General features: G+C 39.8%; 1 protein-coding gene across 2 annotated transcripts in view; it reads right to left on the bottom strand.

Moving 5' to 3' along the window:
- The window catches only part of LOC124165954 (SH2 domain-containing protein 3C), a 278,828-nt gene extending 260,032 nt beyond the window's left edge, over positions 1-18,796 (bottom strand). For both annotated transcript variants that reach the window (XM_046543503.1, XM_046543501.1), the window contains exon 1: positions 18,348-18,796. In XM_046543503.1, the coding sequence (XP_046399459.1) occupies positions 18,348-18,368 (21 nt within the window). In that variant the 5' untranslated portion in view covers positions 18,369-18,796. The remainder of the gene's footprint in view (positions 1-18,347) is intronic.
- Positions 18,797-20,824: the final 2,028 nt, after the last annotated feature.

Genomic DNA, 20,824 nt, shown 5'->3' on the forward strand with positions numbered 1-20,824 from the left:
CCATTTAATTTCCTCCATGATTGTATTGGTCGCCTCGAAGAATGCTCGAGAATTATATTGTATACAGAAGCCAAAGGTTAGGTACTCGCCGCCGTGCCGCCACTTAACTACTCGCTGTGGAAACGGTGGGGGTTTATTGATAGCCACTAGGAGGCCCTGACGTCAGAGTTACGTTCCCAGAAATGCCATGGAGACAAGCGTAGCCCCACCCTACATCCATTCACATCAAATGATTCCCTGGGCCATCCTTAAGAACTAAAAGCTGACGGCAGCTTTAAAAAAAAGATCAGTAAACAAGTACGTACACTCTTTAATGTTTCACAAGACATGCGAAGGCCACACCGTGCAATCCCCAAACATTTGTCGCCAATTAATTACTGGATTCCAGCAATAATTTTCGCCTTTTCCGTAACTATGGGACAAAACTCAAAGCGGAGGAAATTACTTCGAGAAATTAATATAACGGAGAAAAGAATACTTGAGGTACATTCCGGTTTGACATTGTCGCTTTTCATGACAATGTTCACGAATGCAGGCTAGCCATAGATATAAACACGAGATAATAATCAGTAAGCAATAAATGGGATAATAAATAATAGGCAAAAAATTTCTTCATTGGTCTTTGCTTAAGTTCAAAGAAAGCACTACAGTTCAATAAGCGAACGTCAGTACAATTTAAAGCATCCTTGAACTCTGTGAAAGATCATATCTTCATGAAAACTGTTCATTTGAAAGTTAATTGACCTTTAAGCATGCATATGATCATCCTAGACGTAAGTCTTAAAGGTCGTTTCGCCAAAACACATACCCAGGGATAAAATATTAAAGGTAATGTACGTCCCACATCCGCTCATGCAAACAAACAACATCCTAGAAGAACAGGCTCACAGTTGCCACACGTTATATTTTGCCAGAATTAAAATTGCTGTTACCATCAATGTACGGATTCTAAACATCCTTGTACTCTGAGAGAGATAAGTTCTTAATTAAAACTGTTTATCGAAAGTTAAGTGGCCTTTAAGCATGTATATAATTATACTGGTCGTAAGTCTTAAAGTTAATGATGCCAAAACACATACCTAGTGATAAATTATATTAAAGGTAATGTACGTCCCACATACGTTAAACTAAACAAACAATACCCTGGAAGAAGAAGCTCACATTTCCCACATAAGTACGTACTATTTTTCAAGAAGCAAAATTGCTGTTACCATCACTGTCAACGGACACAATGAGGATTAAAGGTATGTACACTCGGCAGCAGTCCTACACTCTGAAGTGAATCAGCGTGCACGACCGTTCTGTTATTCTTTCTACCGACTGAGATGACTCCACACATATGCAGAACGCCCACCGTATAGGTGTAACCTCATTTCTCACCGGCGTCGTTAAAATAATCCTTTTTTTTCACCCCGGGTCCTCCGAAAAGCGTGGGTCGGACAAGGACAATCGAGGGTTTGGCCGCGCGAAGAGACGAGTCTTAAATCACCTGAGCTTGAAAATGCCAGAATAATAATAACACGTGAGGCAACAGCCGAGCAGTCACCTTTCGTTAACATGCCGCGTTACGAAATGTCACGAAAGCGATTTGCTGATTTTGCTGATCTTATTGTGGGCGTCGTCAATACTTAACGGGCCGTATCGGAAATGTTACCAAACGGTCGTCTTATTGTTTCGTGGCCCGCGACGTGCAATCACTCATGTTAAAATTAACACCCGTCAAACATAAGAGTATTATTCTTCGTTTTTGTCATAAAGTTGGAGCAATACGACACCCACAAATGTTACCAAAACGAAATTCAAGGTAGTTTTTTCAATCCCTAAAACGTGGCATTGGCTAAATATCGATCTTTGTAGATTCATTGCCATGCATTCGTCCATGATTTATTAGAGAGAGTTGGAAATTGGGTAATTTGTTTCAACTTTCATTTTTTATTTCTATGGTATTCGAATTATTGTACTTTTTGTATCCTGTAGGTGCATTTAAATTTGTTCATTTACTTCGATCTTAGGTAGGTAGGTTTTTCATTCAAATTATATTAAATGAATGAAAAATTAATATAAATAAATGAAAATTAATAGCCTACTTGTAATATCAATATGTATAAACACATAAACAATCATTGAATGAGTGGGGTTCAGGTTGGTGAGGTTGTCAGAGGGTAGGCCTTCAACTTCGTTGGCCCTATTTCAAATCCAATCTATCCTGAATAATCCGGCGGTCATTGGGTAAGAATTGGGTAGACAATGTATTCCATTTAAATAAGTGCATGATGCATGTTGACAAAAATAAGGGGAAGAAGAACCATAAGGAATTAAAGGAACTGGCAGTGTTTAGGAAGAAATTGAAAGGTTCATTAGACTACTCCTTAGAATAATAGACCACGAAGGCACTCTCTGGTTTTGATAGGCTATTTTGATCAAAATTAGTATTCCACTAAATTAGTAGATGTATATTTTTGATGGGATAGAATTAAAATCCAAGGAAACATTTTACAAAAGAAACACTTGACTGTGCTCAGAAATCAAAATACTGTGGGACTTTGATTAAAAATCGTATCACGTAGAATTCAATTCTCGAACTTGCTTAAAATATTGAATTAAAGTACATAATATTTGGTTCAAAAAACCAGCAATATATCTTTTAAATTGCAATCCGAAGATTTCAGCGAAACGGTGCGGAATTCCGATACGATGAGTTTAACATTTAGAAGCGATTTTGACTACTAAATTCAAAAATGTTTACTAGCAACATAGGTATTGATATTTCACCTGTTAAAGTCAAGAAATAAAAAATTTAAAATCAAAATATGGTACGCTAAAATATTAATGCGTCAATCAAATTAAGTATTTATAATTTTTTTCTTTATAAAAATGCGTTTAACGCTTCAACCCTGTTAATTTCCCAACGTATGCTTCAACTCAAACGTAACCTACTGAAAGAAACACGAACTAAACAAAACTACAGTTAGGGAAAAGGAGAAAAATTGCCGACCATTAAACCGAAATAAAGAACGATCACATGTTAAACAACTCCCATCGAAATCATAACGGAAAAAATAATAAGTAACATTGGATTGATAAAAAGGTGCCGCGAGGAATTAAAAGCTCACTCTGAACTTAAATCATCGGTACTTCCCAAAAAAAAAAGTCATGCCACTCCTCGTATCCCAAAACAGCTTTGACTCGTGTTTTTTTTTTTAACGTCTCCTCGAACGAGCAATTAATACCCGATGAGAACCAAAAAAATTACGATCGGGATGAAATTACAATCAATGCCTTCCACGTCATAATCCTGCCGGGTCGTAAAGTAAAAAAATTCGAGAGGGTAAATGAACGAAGGGGCCGAAGGTAAGAATCGTTTCTATGCGCCTTCTTCGGGCGCCCAGGGAAGTTTTATGGCTGTAATGAGACGGGATGGTCGAGTGAAACTCATTGCGCGGCTTCCAGAGGGTTGAGTCACCTCCTCATCTCCAGATTGCTACTTCCCCTCGTCCCCCAAAGCATCTCCTTCCAGTTCCCAAACGAGTTTTCTCTCTCGTAACTTCGGTCGACTGAGTGGGAACGGATCTGCTTCTCCCCGGTCGCTGATTCGAGACCCGGTCGGAATGGTCTGGAGGAAGAGCTCGTCCATGAGAAAAGACTTGCACCTGAAAAACGTCTACGTCTCTCCGCTTAACTGGTCAAGAAAAGACAGGCAGAGCGATAGTGGTGGATAAAAATTGTAATTATTTGATAGGACCGGGATCAATCAGTTGAGGTTGGATAGTCTCGATGATAAAATGATCGTTGAATTTATTTTTGGAAGTTTAATCTAATACTTAACCCAATCAGTTCTTTAGTCGAAAATGAAAAGGAGACTTCGTTGATTTCCACTGATTTATTTCGTGCATACGACATATTTCGAACCATAGAGGTCATTATCAAGTACTTGCTCTATCAAGAACTTGATAATGACCTCTATGGTTCGAAATATTTCGTATGGACGAAATAAATCAGTGGAAATCAACAAAGTCTCCTTTTCATTTTCGAGCATTAACTTCCACATAGTTGAGCCTAATACAATTGAACGAACAGTTCTTTAGTCTTTACTTTTTTGGAAACTGCATATTACTATCACTAATTTAACAAAGATTCTCGTTGTACAGTCTTAATTTTGAACAGACTTTCAGTAACATCCACTCCTGAATATATAACTTCACAACCGACCACGAATTCAACACTAAACCATTTCCAAGACGTAGAAGGAAAATAGGTCATTTTCAAGGCATAGAGTATTAAAACCAAATTCGGTATTGGAATGAGGAACTTGCATGGGTCGTAGATTGCCCTAAAAACTATTTTTAATAAGTCAAATGGATACATAAGCTCGCAAAAATACCTTCAGTTTCTCCATTCAACATCAAAATAAATAAAAAAATTGCATTTAAAATCGAGAAAAATTTCTCTGAGCCGACCACTGCGCGAAGACACCCGAGCGTTGCCGAGGCCAGGCGTGACGTCATAGGTGCCTAAACAACCGTAGGGAGTAGGGAAATACGCTGAGCGCATGGTGTAAAATTTGTTTTGAGGGAGTATTTAGCCGCTCATCGTCACTTTATTTTGTTCTGTTATTCTTGGGCAAGTTTTCCTATTGCTATTGTGCCTAGATTATTACTTGGGATATTAATAATGCGGCATCGGGATGATGAAGTACAAGCGTTTCACTTCGTATGTTTTAGTGATAAGAAAAATGGATGATAACGTTGCCACTCGTTCGAATAGTACACCTGAAATTCATCTTCTACATAATACCCCGCAAGCCGCCTAAAAGGCGTGTGGCATGGGGTGTTAGGACACCAGCCTTTTTTTAGGACACCAAAAATTGATGCCACGACCCTCATGGAATTTGTTAAGACAAATTATTGCTATACGTCGGCGGCAAATCGAGTTGTAAAAGAAACTTGTAATACTGGAGGATAACGATCGTAAGCTGTGCTGTTGACATTAGAGTAAGCTGTGCTGTTGAATTTGGCAACACCGAATTAACGGAGAAGGTAGTCCTATCCGTCCTACGGTACGAATTCACAGCAAAACAGTCTGCACACAATCCACATGTGAGATCGCGAATCGGTTCCGCTGCCAACACACACACAAGCTATAACCTATTTCAATAATATAGGTAAATCCATAAACAATATACTAGCATATACCATAATAATATAGTGGGAAATAGGCAAATACTCTTATCAAAAACTGGATGTCACTGTCACATTCTTATATTCATCATGTACAACTTACAATAACAGAACTCGTTATGATGAAAACAACTATTTATTCACTGATTTAAACCCTTAAATTAGCCCACACAAGTGACACAGGTGACTTTTCTCACTACTATTCGTTGAAATAATGGAATAACAAACTTCACTCACAGTTTTTATTTCAATAGCGTGATCGTGAAATGTCATATCTACGATGAACAACGGAGATTAGCACGCCACTGACAATTTTTACACTATACTGTTAGACATTTATCGATAGCGTAATAGCACTTTTTACAGTTCAATCACGATGGAACACTGATAACTCTTGGCCGATATTTTTCAACCTTGTCAAACTTTGTGCATTACAACCACTGGCACTGTGATTATTAGCAGTAGCTTAACGGGAGATGTCACGTTGAAAATAACACTATTTTCGCACAAAAATGTTCCTAGATGTCTCCAATCAGCGAGCAAAAGTTGCATTGACTGGAATTCACCCCATAATACAAGCACAGACAGTCCTAAACGACGAATTCTCCGGTACCTACGAATAAACGGATGAAGTTATTGTATATAAAAGCTAAGCGGACATTATTAAACATCAAAATCGTTCTAATTACATACTTAAATGAATGATATGCCGTCGATAACATCAACTTACAATTAACGTATCCCCCTTCCAATGGCCGTGGCTCAGACTCCTACAACGATGTTATTTAGGTATTATCAAATTTTTGGTTTAACTGCTCCAGTTTTATATTTTATGCCCCTACTCAGATATTAATATTATAAATAATGCAAAATACGAGGGCTTCCAAGCCTCTATCGTCGGATATTTATCTTTAAATATAAAATAATCAACACGTCTAACAAACGAAGCTCTCACAACTGCTGGCAACTATTACAAACAATCACAACAATAGCTTCGCGCGATGTTTAGGCACCTTTGACGTCATCGAGGCTTCGTCGGCAGTGGCTTGGGGGGTGAGGGAGTTTTTCCCGCGCTTTAAAATTCGTTACATTTATCATTAAATATCTCGCGAAGGAAAACTCAGATTTACATGCGGTTTTCTTTGTTGTATTCAGAAAATAATTTTCTGTCCATCTGTGAAATAAAAAAAATTCATGCAAGTTCCCCATTATACAATGTACAATTGTACAATACATTAAAGTGTATTTTCTCATGGATATTTCGTATTTCCATCACGTAAGCCTGAAATATTTCATAGGTACCTATAGTTAATTTGGTTTTTAATATGAAAGGACGACGTTTGTGAGGGCAAAAGTTTTTAACACTAATAATTTATTTTTCATTGCTATCTATTAAGCATTCGTTTCTAATTCTGCAGTCACGGTAAAACCTTAAATAGTGCGGCAAAATCGTATCGACGATCGCTTCACTGCGGTAAGCGGAGGGAAGGTATCTCGATCGAGTCAGAATGAATGGAAGTTCCTCCTGCACTAAATAGCATCCGTAAATCACGACGGGAACAGATTTTATCAAACTGAAATTAATGACGCGTATACAACCAATTCAATGAGGTTAACAAGGTGAGCAGGAATGAAAATCAGCCATTACTACGAGTGCAGGAAACGATTTAAACATCAATGGAACGCCAAATGGCACTCGAATTGATACAATCGACATATGCCCCAACCTGCAGCAAAAACCGAAGACCTTGGGAATCAAACAGGCACTATGTGTACTCGAGATAACGACTTTACTTTAAATCGGATCGGAAAATAGAAGTAAAACACCAGTAATGTGGCACCCCATGTATACTGTGGTTTTTACGCCAATTTACGAATCGTAATGAACCATAAACAGAAATACATAGGTTTATACCTAAGAGGACGAGATATTCGAACATTTATTCCTTAAAAAAAACTAACCCCAGATCCAATCGACGACATGTGGCTAACTACCCCCTTTCTTTGGCCAAATAATATACAAACGAAGAAAGTGTCTCAAAATTATTTCAGGGTAGGAAACGAGGAGAAAGAAAGTGAGTCATGCATAATGATAGCGGCGGAGAAATCAAGGGTTGAGGACTTCGAAATGTGGTGCTACAGAAGAATGATGAGGATCGAATGTATCGACGGAGTACGTATTGAGGAAGTCCTAGGAAGAGTGATCGAGAGAAGAGGAGCCTCATGAAAACCTTTACATGAAGACGGAACAACCTCATAGGTAACATCTTAAGACATGATGGCCTGATGAAGACAATCGTCGAGGGACAATTGGATGGCAAGAATGGAAAAAGAAGACCTCGAATAAAATAATAATATACGGAACAGGTAAAGAAGAATATGAAAGAGAAGAAATATGTAGGTCTGAAAAGATTAGCTGATAGGAGAATTGAATGGAGAGCTGCGTCAAACCGATCTTAGGATTGTTAACCAGTGATGATGATGATAAAGAAATATTTATCAGCTGAGCTCACCACATCAACAACAAACAAAATATATTGCCGATGGGAAATTTTTGAAAAATAAACAACCGCTCGCAAAAGGGTTAAGTGGTTCCTGAACTTGCTCGAAAAAAAGGCCCAAACAGCTAATGACCCGATTTTCTGGGGCGCCCCGCCTAGTACTGCAACGAAAATTGGTGCACCTAGCGTCTCGGAATGGGGTCATCCTAGGAAAGGGGACAATGAGGTCAGAGCTTCTCACTTGAAGAGGGCGCCACGACCCCTTCTCCCTAGTTGTCCTAGAATCCAGGGTACTATCCCCGCAACGGGAAAATCATTACAATCGCCCCCGCAGGCAAAGGATACATCCAGTAGACCATAGCGTGGGGGCAAGAGCTTGTTCCACGTCTTCCTTACTCATACCTTGGAGGCATATTCGGCATATTGAAGCAGAAAAACGTGATGGAAGAAGCAGAAAATAAATTATAATTGGAGTAGCCGAGGTGAAGATAGCCATCCACAAAAAGAAAGATCTACTAACAACGGGAAATTTAAACATAAAAGTTAGGAAAGTATTCATCAGTCGTAGTATATTTCAATACAACACTTAAATGCATTCAGAGCATACTTTACCGCAAAAGTGAGGCAGGAGCACCGAGTAGGTTAGCAGAAATGAAAAATAAATTGATTCATCATCATCATCATAAGTCATCAGGAGATTGTTGACTTGTAATTTGACGCAGTTCTCCATTTCACTCTCCTATCTGCAAGTCTTTTCAAATTGATTCTTATGATGATGAATTGTTTTGCATGGTTATAAATTAATTTTTATTATACTACGTTCTTATTCATAAAATTAGAATAATAGTCTTTGAAAAAAAAATATAATTAAGAAGTATGACAAACCTAAAAATAATTATGACTTTTGAGATTCACACTGGAAAATAAAATACACATCTTCAACCTGAACGCTTTCCTAGATACAGTCACTTAAGAATTACAGCAAGGGCTACAACTTTTTTAGTGACTTGGGTTCATGCATTTGCGCATTCGTTGAAGAAATCCGTGGCAAGAAACGATACATTTTGAAATGCTCGTCCGAGGGTGAGTTGAGTTGCGCAATTACGCCCCTAAAAACGGGCTTAATATCTTCATCCCCTTCACCGTTCCAGGTCACTTTTCCCCGGGCTTCCACCTGCTGTGGAAAACACCTGCAGTGGAGGTAAGGACCCCTGAGGGATGCATTTTTTTCTTTACGCCGAGTGTAAAGAGAGAGGCCTAGTTGGGGACCTGGGACAGAGGTCCAGGGCGGGTGGGCGGAATGGTTTTGTCAAGTGGAGGGTCAAAGGAAGGAAAAAGAGCAGGTCGAAAAATCTCAGCACCCCAACCAGAATGTTCGATCCACGGGGGTGAAATTCGACCATATTGAAATTAAAGAAGTACGAGCGTGATGCGCCCGCTCCCAGCGGGCTTCCCCCGCTCTTTTCAATGCAAGTTCACAGAGGGATAGGCGCGTTTCTAATTTTAAAATGTAGAAAAAAAGGCAGGGTCTTATGTGCAAATTTAATTGGAATGTTCATGTGCAAATTGAGGTCAGAGGACCTCTTAAAACACAACATTGGAAGTAATTACACTATCCTTTTAAACGCACATGATGACTCATACTTACGTATCAACAGGAGACTTGAATGTGGAATCAGCCGCATTTTGATAAAAGTTATTTAAATAATGCGAGATATTGTTGCAAATGAAAAAATGTATCAGTTTGTGCGCCGTTAACGTCAGGAATATTTACCGTTTTTTTATTATTTAAAAACCAATTTTAGGAAACAATAGCAATATTTAGGAAGTAAGATATGCCGTCGCGTGTTCTCTGATAAATTATGTGCGTTTTGGTACCTCATTTGTAGAGTTTGGTTGCGTATAAGTTGAGAAAAAGGTATCTATACAGTAGAAATAATATAGAAGATTTATTCAACTCTATGGTGATTATTTATACTCTCTCTCTCCTCACATAATTTGAAGCCCCGAAGGCGCGTTGCAGCCGTCCCGGTGAACCAAGTTCACCACTACCAGCCAGTTCATAAAAACAATAAAAACTGTACACGTATGTTTGCATTGTGTGTGTAGTGTGTTGTTTCTGCTTATAGTAGAAACTAAAACACTAAATCGTAAAAGAATCTGATTTCAAATCTATCAACATTTGAAAATATTGATAGATTTAAAATCAGATCAGAAAATTATTATTATTTAGATAATATATTTTGCCTTTTTTAATTTCCTTAAATAATTTACTATTTTTTTCGACGCAAGTAGTAATTTTTAGCGTTTTGATTTTTTTGCCTTTCTTTTCGTTCTTTTCTCTCTTTTTTAAATATGTATATATTCTCTTTTTATAATGGTTGGACTTATTCAACGGCAATTAATCAATGCAATCAATTCAATACGAGAACCATAAAACTAGAAGAAGGAAGTACCCCGATCATCTACGTAAAAACGTTAATGTGGTCATCCAGCATCCACACGCTCGCAAAGTACCGTACTCACTGCCACCGCCGGCCGGAACCGCTCGCACAAAAATACGATTTAAAACTAGGGGGCGCAAGTAAATACATATTTGCTTTGTTAATGCAAAAGAACACTTTTAAAACTCGATCTCTGGGATGACCTTTACCTCTGTTGGTGATTTCTTTTAATATCTTCAACGTTTGTAAAACGACAGCCCTCTAAAGTTCTCTTTATTTTTAGAATCAGGAAAAGTCACACGGAGCCATATCTGGCGAATATGGAGGCTGGGCCATCATTACAGTTATGTTTTAGGTAAACATTAAACGAACAAGTAATGACGCGTGAGCTGAAAATCGCCGAGCTCGTAAAAACACGCATAACCTTAGCGGCTGCCACAGACAAAGTAAAAAAAAATGCTTAAAAATTTAGTGCCCATTATTTTTTTTACCACAACTCGTATCTTATACAGTAGCCAGTAAAGAAAGTTAAATTTATGCTTAAATAATGATTTGAGTGGTGCAAAATGACCCTAGGTCTCAACTTAGTCTAACAAACCAATTCTTCTTCTCTAAATATCTTGTTGCCGTGGCTTGAAGCTACAACTACCAGAGCAAGAACAATGAATGGCTAGCAAAGATTGCCGCTCACAGGCGCCACACCTTGAAAAAAGCGCAGAGGAGACGCATGAAAAGACGTCCGTTTGAGGAGGAAAGGACTTTGAGGAGAAAGACTTTTTTTTGCTGCTCCCTTGAAAGGTGTCGGCCTAATGAGCACACGCCCCCGAGGGAGAAAGATAACCGTGCCCGCCCACCCTGCGCCGTTCCCCGGCACCAACACCACCACTTGGCGCCCCCGCTCGCTTTTTCTTTACTCACCTCCTCCTCGTCCCAACATTCTTTTTCCTACTCCGCACCAAAAAAAATTGATCGATAACTTCACCTCTCTTTTTTGCCTTCTCGATGGTTTGTTTTGTCAGCAGGCCTCAGTGAGAGTAAAGAGAGTGGTAGCTGGGTGGATGATCTCCACTGTGATAAGAGAGCGGTCGGGTGCGGATGCTGGAAAAGAACCTTTCTGGAGCGAAGTTATCCATCGAGCTTGGATCGATGAAGCCAATCAAAGGGCTATAATTTTGATCATGGGTATCAATCCCTTTTTAAATTAAATCAAATGACTATCACTGCAGCTTACGAGCTTATTTAAATGAGAGTTTTGAACGAGTATCAACAAACGATTGCGCAATCTCACCCACTATGAAATTAATAGTTTAATGCACATTTTAGTCCAACCTCAATTCTTTAATTTCCTTAAAAATCTGGAGTATCAAATAAATTTTTTAAACGCTGGATACACAAGAAAAACAGTTTTAATGGTAACTACGAAGCGCATCCAACTAAATTTTTGCGTTTCCATAGCTCGGTAACTAAGGAGTCGCGGTCCCACTGAAACACCCTGTATATTCTGTGAGCAGGATATTCTGAAGCCGTGTTGGTCATAATGAGCACCCCGATGTATGCACCGGTATGACATGAAAAAATGATAACTACGTCAGGATGCTGGATGCTGGAAAAGAAGCTTCCTGGATAGAAACCACGTATCGAGCCTCGAAGGATGAAATTCATAGTAAGGTTCTCATTTGGATCATGGGCATCGGCTGCTTAGTCTATAAATTTATGTGACGATGACTATTTGTAGTACACGAGATATTATGAACCAATGCGGCCATGACCTACAGGGTTTAAACGTAAGAAAAGGAAGGAATATCGATATTATTAATTATCCTTTTTAAAGCAGGATCACAGCTATAAAGTAGGCCAGTGATATATAATCCATATGGCAACAGAATTCGGATTGCAGCAGGCTCAAATTTGCATGAATTTCAAGACGTCATTGAAATGTAAAAAAAAAGACAACATTAAACAAAAACGGGACCCGGTTGATATACTCAAGCAGTAATAATTATCGCAATATATTATAAATTTAGTCGATGACTGCAATTAATCAACTTTATCTTACCCTTAATTACACTGGGGGAATAATCAATTGGCAAGTGTGATTACCATCGCAAATGATGATGGCATTACAATAATTAATAAAAATGTGAACATCAAAATGAAATCACCACATGAAAATCAAAGTCAACGGGCTAAAAGAAAAATAATATTGCCTTCGCGATAATTTAGAGTTGAATTTAGACTAAATACTTTATTCTCACATTCAACACTCCCTCACACACCAATGCTCTGAAAGATATACCCTACCAACTGGGTACGTGTAATTATTGTGACCATAAGAAAAAAGAAAGCTTTTCAAAGAGAAGGGCCATGCTTCACTGTAATTTTCAAGTCAAAAGAACACAATTTCGTCCATTTACCTTGATGAAAAATTATTAAATATGCCCATATTAACGCAAGAGCAGTTGGAGAGCAAAAAGTTTTTCGAATAATTGAAATTCAGTGATTGTTGCCCACGAACAATTGCCTCCCAGGACAAGGGCAGGAAGTTCGCGAGAAGGCGTATGGTAATAGACGTAAGTTAAGGTAATCAGCGGACTGTTGGTGAGGCCCGCGAGCATCCGATACAGCGTTTTGGCATCGCGTGGGACGCTAATACAATTAATTCTTATAAACCCGTGGCTCGAACGTGAAAACGTAGCGAGTTTTGGCCCACATATATTTTAATTATTTTTTCAGCCTTAGAAACCTTATTGCTTCCTCTATTTGAGAATATTGGCATTTTTATGCCATTACTAATTGCATTTTCTGTTCTTGAGTGAACTTCAAATGTTGAACAATCGATTTTTAGTTTATTTTTTCCTTTTTTGAAAAAGCGTATTTTAAATATTCTTATTTTTCATTATTAATTGATACATAGTGACATATTCAAACTTAAAATTTGAGAGACGAAGAAATGAAATTTTGGAAGAAACTGGGTTTGAACTCGTTTCCTCCGATAAATTTCAGTGTCAAGTTTTAGAAGAAACTGACGTCATCCACTGAGAGCATTTAAAGCTATCTATCCATATGTATACCTATTTAATTAATTAGACCACGATGGAAAAAAATCAAATGTCTTATTATTGAACATCGTATTTTCATCAGAAGCAAGAAAATGCTCAAAATTTCCATCCGATCCGACAATGGGAAGTGGGTGAAAAATCAATTACAAGATTCAATAGATGAAACAAACAAGCAAGTTAACAAAAAGCTTTTAACTGCAAGACGCGCATTTTTTCCCAACGGTTATAAAAATAATAAAAAGAAGCGAACTTTAGTTAGATTGTTCGGGTCATCCACTAAGTCAGGACTAAAAAGTATTATTAGACCTGAACTGTTTACGTTTGGTTGTTTGGTAAATTCTTACTGTTTGCTGAAAGCCTACGTTCCATATGGACTCAAGAAAAAATAATATCTACCTGTCCACCTTTAAATGCAAAATTTCAAGCCGATCCGAAAATGGAATGTGGGTTAAAAATCAATCGTAAGATTCCGTCGATGAAACAGACAGGCGAAATAAAGAAAGAAAAAAGAGTGTAATAATTAGCCACACCCTATCACCAGGCAGTAATCGAACCCTCGACCTCCTATTCAGCAGACAAGGACGATACCACGCCGCCAAAGAGTGAGCATAATAATTTTTTTCAACCATTCCCCACTCCATCCCCAACGGAAAAGTCTTCCCAGACCAGACAGGATTGACTAGCACGAAAGTTGTTTTCCCACTCTTTTCTTTGCTTCTCGCTAAGTCGTTCATTAAAAAAAAAAAAGAGCTAGACTCTTGCTGCTCAGTGATGTAAGCCGGACGACGAACGTGAGTACTACGTTCCCATGCGACTCGTCCGCGGTGCTCGCGAGCAGCTGAACGTGGCCGATATTTCTCGTCACTTTCCCAACTCCCCTCGTATTGCAGGTGCGATACGAGATGCCGAACGAGAATTTATCCACCTTCCAAGAATTAAAATTTTTATTTTGAGCCTTTATAACCCAGCCACAAGCCACAAAAAACGAGGGTTATTGAAGGGTAAAAAATCAACGGTTAATTAAAACTACAGTTAAACCACCACAAACGACCTCCATCAATCGGAGGAGCGTAAGAGAATGAATTTATTTCCCCTATAATACACAAATCTCTTCGTCTAGATTAAAAAAAATCAGGAATATTTGCACCCGGCTTAGCCAAATATTTTTTCATTGCGTAAATCACTCTCGGGATATGTTAAATGACAGTGAAAAATAATTGATGCTGCGGAAGAAAACACGCGCGAAAAATGTTTACCCAAAAATCACATTCGCACCCATTACTATCGTCAGGCTGCAGGAGTAGGTGTCGCCACAGACCTATTTAAACAAAGCCCTCTCTACGAAGCAATCGAGTGTTGCCATATGCTTAAGTACCTAAATTGTACGGCACACCATACGGATACGGACTTTTGATAAACTTGAAGTATTAGGGGAAATCAAGTGTGAAAGCCAAATTAAATCCTATATTCTTTTTTGTAATTATTTACCATTGCCTAAAACAACAATACACAAAAATATGCTAATCATTTCTTATTACGCACAGTATTAAGAGCATTTTGGTATGCAATCGCTCTAAATAAATTCAACAGGCCTGATGTAACATTTTGCATGGATATCGAGGAACTAAAACATTTTCAAAATTTAATTTCAGCATGTAAATGCCACTCAATGGTAAAGTTTTTATGAATTCTTGGAGATTTTGAGACTTGGAGAATTTTTCCAAAAATTTCTCCCGTCTGCCGGATAAAAGTTCGAATGGGAGGAAATTGATTTTCCAGTCATTGGATAACCCTAACTTCAATAGCAGCCCCCAATTGCAGGTCTAGTTATTACCCATTTTAGATTATCAAGTCATATCAAGTCTAAAATATTCCATTCAAAACTTCATTTCGTACGAGACAGATGTTGTTTTTTTTACAATTGGTGCTGATAGAAACCATGTATAGAAAAACCTTTCATCCATCTGGCACAACTCGTGAACAAATAATAGAATATCCTAGCTTCTGCATTTTATTACTAAAGACATTTTGTAAAAATTACTGAGGCAGGCGAGATGTAGTGGAAAGACATCCTGACTTAATGGAAACAGATATGGTAGTTTCCCTCCAATTTAGATAACAGCGTACTACTCGTTTCGACCGTCATTCTCAAGTACAATGTGCACAGAAACAAAGATCCGACATATTGTAAATGATCTGACGGTCAAAACTCGTCGTGCATTATTCAATAAATTTGTGGCAAATTGTTAACTCTCTTTTTCATTAAAACATTGGCATTTCACTCTAGATTGAGAAAGTACACGCAAAAAAAACGCCCAAAAATCGCAACCATAGATTTATAAACCCTGGAGGATCCTCAGAGCTCGCTAAACATTTACTTTTCACGGCCCCCAGATCAACCAAATATGCAACATAATAAACAAATGATCACGGTTAGAAACCATATCTATCTATATATTTCAAAAATATTCATCCATCCGGTACAACTCCCAAACAATTAACAGGTTTCCCTAGCTTCTGAATATTTTTACTATTGAAATTTTAATAATAATAATAAATTGTTTTATTACTCAAAAAAATAAAAAGTACAGAATAGAATTACTTACATAAAATGGAGTAACTTTAGGTAGCCATTAAGGACAACCTGTTTTATGGCTACCATCATTTACATAGGGTCATGCTCAAGGGTGCCGGCTTAAAAAAAATATTGGGGGGGCCCAAACCGGGGACCTTGCCCCGGTAAATTTTATAAGTAGTGAATTTTAAGTTTGTAAGCATTTTAGAAGGGTCATATGATATACATTAGAACCCTCATCACTCGAATCTCGATATCTGGACACTCCGGGGAAAATCGACAAGCCTTACACATTTTTTCCCCACATCTATAACGAATTTTTGGGGGGGCTCGGGCCCCCTCAAGCCCCATGGAGTCGGCGCCACTGGTCATGCTGACATGTAAACATTTTAGGCAAAGCATTTGAATTGAAGCAAGTACGGACATGTATTACATGGTATTATATCATAGAAAAATATCCTCCATACTTTGCATTCTAAACAACCAAGACTGTATATTTTTCACATTTTCGTTATTATTTTTTGCTTTCAGACATGAATCAGGTAATAAGATATACTCTTTTGGGCCTATAAACAAGAAACAACGTTTATACAGCGTAAGGTTAGGTCCTGGTAAAGTAATACGTGATTTTACCCTCGATTAAGAAAGAACACACAAAAAATACCCAAAAATCACAACAACATATTCACAAACCCGAGAGAATCCTCAGCGCTAGGTATACAAAGCCCTCTTCACGACCCCCAGATCAACCAAAGATATCCGACATAATAAAAAAATGATCATAATGACCTCCGCCCCTGCCGCGCGGGGACCCACCCTGGCTAAACCCGCTGGGGCTGATGCTGCTGCTACCCTGTGAACCTTCCCCGCGCCGCCCCCGCCCCCTCCCCTCTTCCTCTAACCAGGGGTTTTCCAGGGTACGGGAGAGAGAGAGAGAGAGAACCCTCATCCTGCGGGAAACGCCCCTCTCAGACCCCCACCCAGGGCCGCCTCCTTCTCCGCCCGCACCCATCCTCCTCCCCGGTCGATATCACGCCCACGATCCCCGTGGTGGAACTTCGAAAACCTACACACAGACACGCGCGCGTGTATAAGATCGCACACGCAAGTAATTGGAATGGGACGACAAAAGCGACGAGATGATGGAGAAATAACAAGGGAATAAGATTTTGTTCTCTCCCACAGGGTGATGCTGGATAAATCCTCCCGGGTTTCCCGCCGGGTGAGTTGCTTGCAGTCCCATAAGCAAATCACCCGGTAGAAAACCCGAGAAGATTTCACCAAATAGCAAGTCATCCTCATACGTGACAATTGTAAGATACTACATATCTATTTGAAGCATTTATCCAAGAATGATACAAATGATGCTTGTGGTCCGTAATATCAAATAAATCCTAGTAATATATACATGTTAAACCGAGGCTACGAGAAATTTCTTATACATACTAGTTTTCGAGTGAGGTTATTGCTATTCCCAGAAGATAAGAAATACGCAAGCGAAACCATGTTGAGCGCCCAATTGCTCGATAGAACTCATTTGGAAGCTGTGAAAGGGACAAAATGCAAATAAAACGACACGGGCTTTGTTTGTTCACCTCAAAAAGGGATTTAAATGATACCTGAGGCAAAATCAGATCGTAGTAGTAGCATGCGATCTTACACGATTCTCACGAACGCTCGCTGTTTGATACTCAACGATGGTGTGTAAAGGGGAATCACTAAGCCTTATTACACCCAAATAGATGGTAAAGATACACCGAGATATTACACCGAGGAACTGAGGCGGATAGAAATTTTGGATTGAGTTACACTGGGTTACACACCTCATATCGATTACCAAGTAAAAAGTTAGGTGAAAATTCCACAAAAAAAACTCAATTTCGGGTAAAAAGGAGGATATTGCTATCTTCAAAGCAGGTGAGAAGCCAAAGTAAACAGAAATTGAACTCCCTATCCAGCATTCATTCATAAATATCATCACGATCTCACGGCAGCCTAGAGAATCGACAAAATCCCTATCGTACACAAACCTTTACCACCTCATCGACCTAAGATCCGTTAAAAAATCTTTTCGTTTAATCAGGTAACATTAAAACATCAAACTTGGCTTACACATTACACAGGACTTCTATAAACAAAAACCCAGTTGAACACCCTACCGAACTTGTATCCATATTATCCAATCAAACCTTAAACTTGAGTACTATTTCGAACTTCTATCCAAAGCAAATTTTATCTAATCCTAGCAAACTATAGAGTTATACTACCAAAAATTGTCCACTTTACAATTCACTTATTTGGCCAAAAACGAAATCATAGGTGGTCATGCGAAGACACCTTTCCAAAACAATATCATTTTCGGACTTTTGACACTTAATAATTTATATATTTAATTCGATTTCTCACCATCTTCGACGTCTTAGTCCTTGAACTAGACATTAATTCACCTCGACAAACATCAAAGGCGGCGGGAAATAAAAAAGGAGCATTCGTACTGGAATACCCGCGAGAAAATTTGCGAAGACCACTACAACATTCTGGAAAAAAATGTAGGAGCGCAGCGCGCGGCACATCTAAGAGGTAAACATTACCTTCATGGGGATTCCGGCCATCGCTTGATGCTCTCTCTCTATCTCGCTTGGTCAACCGGGGACCTTCCGGAACTGGTCCCGCGGCCTTGCTCCCCAACTCGGCCGAACCGACGGGCGTGGATCTACGAAACCTCCACTGGATCCCTCACGGAGGACGAACGAAAACAAACAGAACCAGAGGCGAGCTGCAAGGACCACACCAGGCGAAAATATGATCCGCGGCCTGGAGTGAAGTCAGCCAACCTCTTTTTCCGCCGATATTCCTGGGACTCCTAACCGGTCAGCCGGACCAGCCTGTGGTCCTATCCCGACGAAGAACCCAAGCCTCTTCTCTCCTCTTCACGGGCAAAGATCACACGGATGAACACAACACCATGAAAGCGAACTCCAAGCCCCACCGCGGCCCGGGCGGAGACCGCAAGTGCCTGCCGCCGACTCGCAGACCTCGTACACCGCTCCCCCTTCGGACTGGAAAGCAGCGAAGGTCTTACGCTCGCTCGGGGGCCTCGGACCAATACACACTCACAGACGGAACTCTCCTCTCGACGCTCGATGCGGGGCCGTCCGGAACCATCAACATACGCACACAAGCCCCCCCACCCCCTCTCTCTCAATCTTTGCGGCTTCCCCTTCTTCGTCCATTTGCTTTCTCCTTCCTTCTCCCTCCTATTCCGCCCTTTCTCCTTCAATCACTCATCCTCCAGCCTTTGCGAAGGTGACGAGGAACTTGCCGGAGTGGGAGGAGGCGAAACGATATTGCAAAGCGATGCGCTGGCGATACTGATCGGTTTACGATTCCCTTTAAAACGGTAGTTTATTTCTTGTACCGAACGCATAAGCGTTTCAAATCCTCTCGGTTCATTCCCTTTACCTTTATTCACCGCTGGAGTTATTCATAAGTTTTTTTTCGCCTTTTAATTGCTTTTACAAAGCTAATTTCTGCGGGTTTTTTTACGCGTTTTTGTCTAATTAAATACATTCTTCAGTTATAACTTCTCGCTCAATAATGATCACTTTTTTCATCGAAGTTTGTAAAAAGACAGCGCAAAAAAACCATTTACAAGACTTGAAATTAAAAAAAATGAAGGGGTGTCTAAGATGACTTAGGCACAATAATTTTTTCTCTTTCGTCCGTTTTAGATGTTGTAAACGGGAAGATTTCGACACGGCATTCATTTTTTGGCATAGCTTCTATTATCCGTCCAGTTGTGACGACAAAAGCAAAAAAGGTCCGCAGAAATGATCATTTTTTAGCTACTTTTATGACCAAAATCACAGGCTATACAAATAGCAAATACCATATTCTTAATAAAAACGTTAGTTCCAAAAACGTAAGGCGAGGTACAACATATAATTATAAAAACAGACTTAAAGAAAAATTTTCCTTCGTAATCACAGCGTTTAATCTTCACAATAAATCGTTCATTTCTAACCTGCTACCTCAACCGCAGATAATTACCACCGGACGCGAAAGAGCGCAGCATCGTTATCGGCTACCGTCAGGTAACTATCATTTGACGGATGCATCGGCGTTACCTTTCCAGACTTGCCCCCTCGGAGCACGACAGAGCCCTCCGTCGATGGCCGCGGCGGCGAGCTGAACTACCACGGGGCGGTCGGTTTTCTCCTCTTTGGAGGGGTATACCTTTGTCCCGTGTGGGGGGCGCGGAAGAGGGAGAAATTCTAGAGATGAAGGGGGATGGAGAGGGAGAGATAAAAGGGTGCTTTCTTCAGGGGGACGAGGGTTCACGGAGGGGTGGGAGAGGTCTGGACTTGGCAATGAATGGACTACAGAACCAGCCGCACCGTGGGGGGGTGAAGGGCCTGGGCAGTGTGCAGTTTGATGCCGGGCTATCGGGGGCGGGGTGTGGACTGATCGCGGAGATACGTGGGAGTCAACACCTGGAAGGACGCGAGAGCGGATCGCGGACTTCAATCCCTTGCTCAGGACGCTGCCACGCCTACGAAACACCGATGACAACGATCAAAAGCACACAGCATTATTCCGGTCATACTAATAATAATAAACGAACTATTTTTATCATATTAAAATTCTTCGACGAAAACGAAGGCAATAGTGGTCAAAGGACAAGACGAGGGCTAATTAAAGGGAAAAAAAGACTTTGAAGTGAGAGAATTCCGTTACCTGGGAAGCATGTTACAGCATTTGTTTACCTTCAAAAACGGATTGCCTTTATAAGTAGTACCAGAGAGGAGTACGTAGTACGGTACTCCTCAGTGGTACGTAGCAGATTTTGTGTCACATGTAATGCAACTATTTTACTACTGATGTGGAATGTTCATCATCATAAGTTAACAATTTTAAGTATGGCTTGACGGAGATCTCCATTCCCCTCTCCTATCCGCTTGTCTTTTCATAGAAACACATTTATTCTCTTCATCCTTAATATATATACATCCTTTATAGCCTGTCCTGTGTAACTCATTCAGAGAGGTCGCTCGACTTCTCCCCTCTC

The sequence above is a fragment of the Ischnura elegans genome, chromosome 9 (genome assembly GCF_921293095.1).
Source record: "Ischnura elegans chromosome 9, ioIscEleg1.1, whole genome shotgun sequence".
NCBI classification, from domain to species: Eukaryota; Metazoa; Arthropoda; class Insecta; order Odonata; family Coenagrionidae; genus Ischnura; species Ischnura elegans.